This window comes from Oreochromis aureus, linkage group 9 (genome assembly GCF_013358895.1).
Source record: "Oreochromis aureus strain Israel breed Guangdong linkage group 9, ZZ_aureus, whole genome shotgun sequence".
Classification (NCBI taxonomy): domain Eukaryota; kingdom Metazoa; phylum Chordata; class Actinopteri; order Cichliformes; family Cichlidae; genus Oreochromis; species Oreochromis aureus.
The window spans coordinates 6130625-6141268 of NC_052950.1; the positions used below are offsets into that span (position 1 = coordinate 6130625).

General features: G+C 39.5%; 1 protein-coding gene across 1 annotated transcript; it reads left to right on the plus strand.

The window, feature by feature from the left end:
* Positions 1–1749: 1749 nt before the first annotated feature.
* Positions 1750–10311, plus strand: dtx3l1 (deltex E3 ubiquitin ligase 3L1). Its single transcript, XM_039616944.1, has 5 exons — positions 1750–1886; positions 2836–2918; positions 3016–3167; positions 7349–7560; positions 9864–10311. Exons 2-5 carry the CDS (start codon positions 2837–2839, stop codon positions 9928–9930), a joined length of 513 nt encoding a protein of 170 aa, XP_039472878.1. The 5' UTR covers positions 1750–1886; position 2836; the 3' UTR covers positions 9931–10311.
* Positions 10312–10644: the final 333 nt, after the last annotated feature.

Here is a 10644-nt window from a genome sequence, read left to right on the forward strand (position 1 = left end):
TTTAGTGCCTCCTAGATAACATTCATACACATTCATACTCCGATGGATGCATCAAAGAGCAACTTAGAGTTATTGTAGACTATCATACCCATGCAGACTGGAAAAGCCAGGAATCAAACCATCAGTAGATGACTTGCTCTACCTCGTGAGCTACAGCCACCCCTGGATCTGTTTAAATAACAATTATCTGTCTAAAGCTTTAGACACATTTTTCGTGTCACAAATTTTTCACACTAATTGAGGAAAGTACAGGGCTGAATTAGTGGACCGATGCACAATTGGACTGACATGTCAATGTAAAATTATTTTAATGCTAAATTTTCTTTGTCAATTTGATTATACAGGCTACAGATTATATTATACAGGCTGCTTGTGGGGCTGCTGTGCTCGAGTTTATTGTCAATGACGTGTGAAAATGGACAAACCAGGGGGGGATTTAAGGTGGTAGCATTTGGCATCCTGAAATAATCTCTTGCCACTGCTAGTGCCACCTTAGTTTTGCATATGTTTGCATATTACAATGTTGTTTATTAAAACGAGCTAGAATTAACATTTTGAACCTAGCTACAATCAAGAGAATATGAATTTAATATGTTAAATAGTGTTACCCCTGCTTTGAAAATTAGTTAAGCCCATAAAGCCCATAGTCCCCTCTAAACTGTTTAATTTCTTTCAACCAATGCATATTATTTGTTTCAGAGCACATCTGAACACCACAGGAATTTCAGATTTGGCATGTTCTGGAAATAAAGGTACTTAGTATTAACCCAATAAATGTTGAAAAATAAGGTTGAAACTTTTGGTGAAAATTTGTGACTGTCAGATTTAGGACTTTTTTGTCTAAATTTGAGCACGTAATACACTTTTAATATGTTTCTAACAAGCAAAGAGAATTAACTTAAGTTGGACAGCGGGCTGCTCTTCCACAGCCATGGAGAAGTGTGGAAGGAAGGACAACAGTCCCAACAACCATGTGAGGAAGAAACTGAGGAAGATATAATTAATATGATAAGAGAGGATGCACGTAATTAGGAAGGGAGAGATTCAAGTGGCTACTTTGACCATGAGCCACTGCTATTCTCTACAGTGTAACTGTTACCTGTTGCATTAAGCACACTATGTATGGCCTGCCTCATCTGCTCTGTGTACTGCTTGCATTTGCTCAGTTTTCAACCCCCCACCCCCCCACCACACCTCACACACACGCCTGCCCACCCACCAATCTGAGCCATGATCTAAGTAACCCTCATCTGTCAGATTACTTATACGTGGACTCTTTTCTGACCAAGTCTTTTTAACTGCCTGTTCTCTAATGTTTGCCTTTTCTGTTGTTTTTTATATATCACTCTTAATTGTATATATCAATCATGTTTATTTATTCCTGCTGTTGTACTATTTATATTTTATTTCTACACAGTTGGTGTGGAGCACCCACAATTTTGTTGTACATGTACAATGACAATAAAGGGCTATTTAAAGTGTTTAAAAAAAAACAAAAACATCCAAACATTTTTGGAATTGGGGTTGTATTCAATGAAATATATAAAAATATAAAACATAGCACAAATAAATTGTTATCCTTATGATCATACAGAAAACTACTGTGAAACTGTTTTTCTTGCTTGCTTCTGCCACATACACACACACATACACACACTACTGTGATTACCAAACCTGCTAGACCAGTTGAGCAGATCATTCAGCCCTAAACCACAACCCATTAACTGGACACACCCATCTTATTTTTCCCTTGTTTGTGTCTTTGATTCTGTGTACTTTTCATATTCTCATGAGCTAACTAATGCCTGGAGCTCCAAGATTTTTTTTAGTAACGACAGGAGAAACCAAGATAATTTTCTGCAGTGTGGATAAGAGCCTTTCAGCAGGTACTGAGAAGAGTATGAATAGCACTCATCAATAATTAACATTTACTGTAGTCATTGGAATTTTAAGTTATTAGTCAGTTTGAACTCACCCACTAATGTATGTTGTGTTGTGTTGTAAACATTTTCTTTTTGTTCTGAATTAAAACAAACTGATTGAAGAACAGAACAGGCACAATGCTAGGCAGCAAAACCAAAGACATTATGACTGGCTAAATGTAGAAAATTTATTTTCAGCACTCTGTAGTTTCACCTGCCCTACTCAGATATACCTATCTAGTCAATGTGCTGTATTTGGCAGTATAAAAGATTATTTAAAAATAACATTGGACTCATTTAAATGTTTATTTGAAGTTACAAGCCAGCTATCAAATCTTTTTGGTTTTTTAGGACTAGAAGTACATGAGAGGAAGTTCTTGTGTTTGAGGGCCATAAAATACTTTTCCCTAATAAGCAGCGACATACGACGTGTTAAGAATGTATCTCCTGCCATCAGATTTAGACATTTGTACACAGCCATTTCACAACCATTCACACCTTTATTCAGGGGACTCCAAGCATGTCCTGTGAGCTCAATGTTTTTAGAGGGTTTTGTGATTTACAGCCTTGACACACCATCAAACTGTGCTAACCAGTCAACAGAAATCCTCTTGTGTGAGTGAACATCTGCAAGAATACACAGTCCATAATCTTCAGCTAGCTGCGGTTATGACGAGTAATGAAGATCTATAAAATGAATTCAAGCATGATAGTAAATTTAAACACAAATCTGTGCTTAAACTATGTATACAAATCTCTCTTCCTCTTGGAACTCTATTGTTCATTAGTTTCAGTTTTACAATTGTCTTGATTTCTTTTGAACGGTAAAACCTTTTTCTTATAAGACATTTACCAACATTGCGCTTTACTCTAGATAAAGTGCTAAATCATACTGTTTCCCTTGTCTTTACAGTATGGGTTCTAACCAGAGCAGTGACAAGCTTCACTGCAATCGCTATCTTGATGGACAGGGTCCTCCATCGCTGGTTGAACAAGGTCCTTCAAAAATACACACACCTATTTCTGAATGCCTGGTATGATTTCTTATTTACTAGTAGATAATTCAACTGAAAATCTGCTTCTGTCTGTCCAGCTATTGAACAGGCAAATGGGAAGTTCGGTACACTAAGTGGCTGCCAACCAGATGGTCAAATGACCTGGGAAGTTCTCAACAGAGACCTAGCTGGATTTCCTAATGATAATACCCTGAAGATTAAATTCTCATTTCCTGAAGGAAAACAGACGGTAAGCTTAGTGGATCTGCTGACAACTATATGTGGTATAGCTAAGATGTACTAATACATAATATTTGAGATAGCTAATGAGGTTGAGCAAGGCATCCACTAGTTTCAAGGTTGGTAGTTTGACTCCAGGCTTCTTCAGTCTGTATGCTAAAGTCAATTATATTATTAATAATAATAACAATAATAATAAAAAAGGAAACAGTCAAACACTTCTGATTAACTCCCTCACTAGGTCAATAAAATTGTTTAAAACTATAAAAAACACAATGTACAGCACATTAAACATAAGAGGACTATGTGGCACAACCCTAAATTGCAGGTTCAAAAGATATTTTTAAAAATTGTTCAAAGAGAAAGAGAAACACTAACTATTCTTTTATTTGAACTAGAGTAAGAGCATATACACCACATTCTTATCAGAAAGAAACTGGTAAACTGGTTGGTCACGTTAGTGAGTCACGGTAGATGGAAACAGAAAACTTTAAAAAGGAGCAGCACATACTTTGATTTGAAGAAAGATACTTGTACATACTTGTAAACAACACTCACTAAATGCATATATGAGGTTGAGGCAAAAAAAATAGTTTTAATAATGTTTTTTGCATCTTAATATCTGCTGTGATTGTAAATGTTCCCACACCCTCTTACCACTCCAAGGCTATCCTGATACTGTTCAACGGATTACAGTCTACAGCTAAGGGTCAGTCTTTCTGTCTCTGGTAGGGTTCTACACACTTAAGTTTTTTTAAGAATGGAATTCATTCCCAACGTGGTTGAAACCCAAATATCATCTCCCTATTCGAACAGGTGATATGGCAGCAAAAACTCAACTGTAGACAGATGTATCTTGATGCTTCTATATAGAATAGAGATTAAATCCGACCTCATGGTTGTGGAAATGAGGGCCTACACTGTTTCAAAGATTCAAGATTCAAAGCTTTATTGCCATGTGTACAAAGAAAAGCATTTCTCTGTACAATGAAATTCTTTCTGCTGTCCACACACAGATGCCGGTTAATAAGTACAAATAGATAAATACAAATAGCATGAATAAATAAATGGAGACAAAAAATTGAAGTATTAAACAGATTTATGTGCAAAAGAGCTATGAGCTTAATATGCTGGTTTGATATGTGAGATGACCCAATGTCCAAAAATTATTATTACTGTTAAAATAGGTCAGCTGTTCAAGAGTCTGATGGCAGTGGGGAAGAAAGAGTTGTTGAGTCGAGATGTTCTGGATTTCACACTTCTAAACCTTTGTCCTGAGGGCAGAAATGTGAACAGTCCGTGTTGGGGGTGTGTGGGGTCTTTGAGGATGGAAGCAGCTCTCCTCTGGACTCGGTGATGGTAGACGCTCTTCAGAGAGGGCAGCGGGGTCCTGATGATCTTCTCCGCAGTTGTTTTCACTCTCTGTGGGCGTTTGCTGTCCATAGCAGTAGTGCTGCCGTACCATGCAGTGATGCAGCTAGTCAGTGTGCTCTCCACAATGCAGCTGTAGCTGCAGCTGAGGATCTTGGCCAACATACCAAATTTCCTCAGCTTCCTCAGGAAATACAGCCGCTGCTGAGTCTTCTTGACCAGCTGTGTGGTGTTCAATGTCCATGTGAGGTCCTCAGTGAAGTAGACGCCTAGTTATCTAAAGCTGCTCACCCTCTCCACTTCAAGCCCCTGGACAAACAGCGGCTGGTGAGGCCTCCTCTTCTTCTTCTTCCTCTTTTGTCTTATCAGTGTTGAGGGTGAGGTTGTTGTCCTCACACCATGACACCAGACCCGCCACCTCTCTCCTATAAGGCGCTTCATCCCCTACAGTGATGCAACTTCAGTATGGTGTTATCCCTATTGGAGGCAACACAGTTGTGGGTGCACAGGGTGTAGAGGATGGGACTGAGGATGCAACCCTGTAGAACACCAGTGTTAGCAATAATGTTGGCTGAAGTCCTGTTGCCGATCCTGACGGACTGGGGCCTGCTGGTCAAAAAGTCCTGTAGCCCGTCACATAGGGTGGGGTGTAGGCCGAGTGTTGCCAGCTTGTGAGTGAGTTGTGTGGGATGACAGTATTGAGTACTGAGTCTTTGTTTTCCAGATGGGAGAGGAATAGTGAAGGGCAGCAGCGGTGGCGTCTGACGTGGACCTATTGGGCCGGTAGGCATACTGCAGGGGATCCAGAGTGTCTGGGATGTTGCTCTGGATGTAGGCCAGCACCACTCTCTCTATGATTGGAGTGAGTGCACTGGTCTATAGTCATTTAGGCAGGTGGCTGGGCTTTTCTTGGGAAGAGGGATGATGGTTGTGGTCTTGAAGCATGTGGGGACGGTACTCTGGCTGAGGGAGAGGTTGAAGATGGAAGTGAGAACATCAGCCAGCTCATTAGCACATGCTTGCATGTTTGCAGACTAACTAAGAGAGGATCTGGAGTCAACTGTTCCAGCCCTAACTATATGCTTTATCAAAAAGGAAAGTTTAAAGCCTAATCTAAAAAGTAGAGTGCATATCTGTCTCCCAAATCTAAACTGGGAACTGGTTCCACAGAAGAGGGGTCTGAAAGCTGAAGGTCTCCCATTTTAGTTTTAAATACTCTAGGAACCACAAGTAAGCCGACAGTCTGAGAGGGAAGTGCTCTATTGGCATGATATGGTACTTTGATGTCTTTAAAAAGAGACCCTGGTTATTCAAGGACTTGTATGTGATTCTGGATTTTTAACAGGGAGCCAAAGAGGAGAAACCAGTGTAGAAGAAACATGCCCTCTCTTTTAAGTCCCTCTCTGGTGTCACCACAGACTGACATGACTGTTGGGGAATCTCCAGAAGAAGAATATTTAAACTCTTGAGTAGCTTTTAAGTATTTTGGGGGGCTTTGAGGAGCACAATTTGATTAATTTTGCAGCATTTGACTGAGTCTTAGATACACTGTGCACATTCTGTACACTTCAGAATTCATCTTCCTACTATCAACAGTCAGATTATCAATATACACCACTGACCCAGTTCCTCTGATAAATCATGTGGTAAAGTTTCTGTATACTCTTCCTAACATTCTCAAACAAGTTAATCTTTATTTCGTATCTCCCAATATATTTTTTTTCCAGGACTGGGCAGGTGTTTTCTGGCATTTCTGAGGTGTAACAGGAAATAGATTTAGCTAACAACTGATTTAGCAACCACCAGAAAACCAAAAGAAAACCAAACCCAAAAAACCCCACACTTGATCACTCTGGAGTGTGTTGCTGTCTAGATAACTAATATCACAGGTCCATCAGTAAACTGTCTAATATGAACAATGTTTCTCTTCATTTTTTTTTCTCCTTTGTTTGTTTTGCCTCTCTCAGGTTACAGCTAAATGATTACATTTACAATTAGCATTCCAACTTAATCTAATAAAAATTCGAGTCGGGTAAACCACAACAGTAGACATGGTGTCTATATCAAACTTCATTCTGTGTGTGACGACGAAGGAGTGCCCAAACAGATTAAGTGTACTCTTTTCGTCCCTCCTGTCTTTGAAGATACATTTATTAACGATAAATAGCACTTAAATATTGACTGTCTATATACTTCGGACCTATGGATTAAAATAGAAGCTCTGCTCTTTATTTACACACTGACATGGTGAATTGTAGCATCAGAGCTCCATTGATGATGGCTCTCTTTCTCTACACACACCCACCTACACACACACACACACACACACACACACACACACACACACACACACACACACACACACACACACACACACACACAGACACGCATGCTTAGCTCAGGGTGAACATACTCAGAACTTGCTGAACTTAACCTGACCAGGTGTTCTGGAATGGGGAAACAGAGTTCCTCTGAGTTAATCAAGTTAGAGTTTATTTTTAAATTAAATTAAAATCTTGCCTTGGTTAATGTGCACAGTTTACCTGTGGGCTTTATAGCTTGCTAATAAATGAAACCTCAGAACTCTTGTTTCGGCTACAAATGTTGTCAAAGAGGGTTCTTTACTAAAATTATTTTTAATAAAGAATAAGCAAAGTACTAAATGAAAGTCTAAATAGTTTTGTTAATAGTTATTAATTATAGTTTTATATATTTAATTAACTCTAAAAGTATGATGACTTAAGTACAATGTGGTTGGACTTAAGCACATGGTTTAATGAATGTCTATTTAGCATATGCACTAAACATATCTTCCTATAGGAGAAGCACCCTCACCCTGGCCAGAATTATGCTGGGGGAGTACTCTGTGCTTACCTGCCTGACAACCGTGAAGGCAGGAAGGTTCTTGCCCTGCTGGAAAAGGCATTCTATCAGAAGCTTCTGTTTAGAATAGCCACAAATGAAGATGGAGAGGACGTGATCACTACAAGTTCCATTCCACTAAAAATACAGTCAGAAGGTGGAAACATATTGTGAGTATACGATAGCAGACTTTTTATTGAAAGGCCTAATGCTTATCCCTTTTAATTGTGCAGCACTTTGGTCAAACCTTGATTTTAAATGTGGTTAGAAATAAACTGACTTGACTTAAAAGTGAAGTGAGCAAGCAAGCAAACAAACAAACACATTTACAATTGTGTGTTAGAAACTGAAATGTCTATATTGACAAAGTATTTGTCAATATAGACAGATGACAGATGACCGCCCCTCCCTCAGCCTGGTTCTGCTGGAGGTTTCATCCTGTTAAAAGGGAGTTTTTTCTTCCCATGGTCGCCAAAGTACAGGGTGGGCCATTTATATGGATACACCGTAATAAAATGGGAATGGTTGGTGATATTAAAGTCCTGTTTGTGGCACATTAGTATATGTGAGGGGGAAAACTCCTCAAGATGGGTGGTGACCATGGTGGCCATTTAGAAGTTGGTCATCTTGGATACAACTTTTGTTTTTTCAATAGGAAGAGGGCCATGTGACACATCAAACCTATTGGTAATGTCACAAGAAAAACAATGGTGTGCTTGGTTTCAACGTAACTTTATTCTTTCATGAGTTATTTACAAGTTTCTGACCACTTATAAAATGTGTTCAATGTGCTGCCCATTGTGTTGAATTGTCAATGCAACCCTCTTCTCCCACTCTTCACACACTGATAGCAACACCGCAGGATACTGGATGCCAGCACAGGCATCCAGTATCCGTAGTTTCAGGTGCTGCACATCTCGTATCTTCACACCATAGACAATTGCCTTCAGATGACCCCAAAGATAAAAGTCTAAGGGGGTCAGATCGGGAGACCTTGGGGGCCATTCAACTGGCCCACGACGACCAATCCACTTTCCAGGAAACTGTTCATCTAGGAATGCTCGGACCTGGCACCCATAATGTGGTGGTGCACCATCTTGCTGGAAAAACTCAGGGAACATGCCAGCTTCAGTGCATAAAGAGGGAAACACGTCATCATGTAGCAATTTCAAATATCCAGTGGCCTTGAGGTTTCCATTGATGAAGAATGGACCCACTATCGTTGTACCCCATATACCACATCAAACCATCACTTTTGTTGTTCCAACAGTCTTGGAGGGATCCATCCAATGTGGGTTAGTGTCAGACCAACAGCGGTGGTTTTGTTTGTTAACTTCACCATTCACATAAAAGTTTGCCTCATCACTGAACAAAATCTTCTGCGTGAACTGAGGGTCCTGTTCCAATTTTTGTTTTGCCCATTCTGCAAATTCTATGCGCCGATCTGGGTCATCTTTGTTGAGATGCTGCAGTAGCTGGAGTTTGTAAGGGTGCCATTTGTGAGTAGCTAATATCCGCTGAAGGGATGTTCGACTAATGCTACTCTCCAGTGACATGCGGCGAGTGCTACGCTGTGGGCTCTTGCTGAATGAAGCTAGGACAGCCACTGATGTTTCTTCATTAGTGACAGTTTTCTTGCGTCCACATTTTGGCAAATCCAACACTGAACCAGTTTCACGAAACTTAGTAAGCAGTTTGCTAACTGTAGCATGGGAGATGGGTGGTCTCGTAGGGTGTCTTGCATTGAAATCTGCTGCAATGACCCGGTTACTGCGTTCACCACATATCAACACAATTTCGATCACTCCTCACCTCTTCAACATGTCAATGGCTGTGAACAAAGAGAAACTTGTAAATAACTCATGAAAGAATAAAGTTACGTTGAAACCAAGCGCACCATTGTTTTTCTTGTGACATTACCAATAAGTTTGATGTGTCACATGGCCCTCTTCCTATTGAAAAAACAAAAGTTGTATCCAAGATGGCCGACTTCTAAATGGCCACCATGGTCACCACCCATCTTGAGGAGTTTTCCCCCTCACATATACTAATGTGCCACAAACAGGACTTTAATATCACCAACCATTCCCATTTTATTACGGTGTATCCATATAAATGGCCCACCCTGTACTTGCTCATAGGAGGTCATATGATTGTCGCGTTTTTCTCTGTATGTATAATTGTAGAGTCTACCTTACAACATAAAGCACCTTGAGGCGACTGTTATTGTGATTTGGCGCTGTATAAATAAAACTGAATTGAACTGAAGTCCTAAAATTAGATCACTGAAAGAACAGTACTGTTAAAGTTACGGATTATATAGGTAGTTTTAAATATATTATTTAGTCCCAATTTTCTGTCTTTACATCTACATGGGAGTGTGTGTGTGTGTGTGTGTGTGTGTGTGTGTGTGTGTGTGTGATGACAATTCTTTTTTAATTAAATTATTTCTTTCTAATCTGTATTCTTTCAGTGATGGCCCAGATGCTGACTACCTGAAGACTGTGAAAAAGCTACTGAACAATAATGGCATTAAATAACATAAGACATACTGGTCAATAGACAGATAAAGCTACATTTTTTCTTTTTCCTGTAGAAGAAGTAAGAAGAAAAGGTGGTTGCAGCTTAGGATGAAAAGCAGATCATGTACTAATGAATAGTTTGGTGGTTCAGGCCTGTCTGCATACCAGCAATATTCGCCCACTATGCAACCACCAATTTACGTGTAATAGATACGTCATATGTAGAACAATATGTAAAATTAAGCTCTGCTTATGCCCCCTGCTATTAGTGTAAAGATTTCAGTAGAATAATAATAATAATAGATTAATTATTTTATATATTTTATTTCTTATGCATACTTGTAAGTTATGTATTGTGTCGTTGTCAATTAAAAATAGCACAGATATTGATATTTAAAAGGCTGTCATTGCTTTTAAAGCAGTATGTTTCCATTTGAATTTGTAGCCAGCAACAAATGTCCAGACCCTCCTCAAAGACCTGCACAGTCTTGAAACTTGTTTAAGACTTTCTCCAAAGATTGTGCTGGTTATTGGAGAGACCTGAGACACACACACACACACACACACACACACACACACACACACACACACACACACACACACACACACACACACACACACACACACACACACTGTACCTCTCCCTGTCCTGTGCAAGACTGAGATAGTCTTAAAATTTGTGGATCACAGATGCTTCCAGCTCAACTAAAAGCTATCTTACTAAAAGTTATT

What these genes read in the sequence shown, in the direction of transcription:
- dtx3l1 (XM_039616944.1), top strand. Translation starts at nt 2,837, where the DNA reads ATGGGTTCTAACCAGAGCAGTGACAAGCTTCACTGCAATCGCTATCTT. An exon ending in TCCATCGCTGGTTGAACAAG is followed by an intron (nt 2,919 to 3,015) that starts GTCCTTCAAAAA and finishes CTGTCTGTCCAG; the next exon opens with CTATTGAACAGGCAAATGGG. An exon ending in TCAGAAGGTGGAAACATATT is followed by an intron (nt 7,561 to 9,863) that starts GTGAGTATACGA and finishes GTATTCTTTCAG; the next exon opens with TGATGGCCCAGATGCTGACT.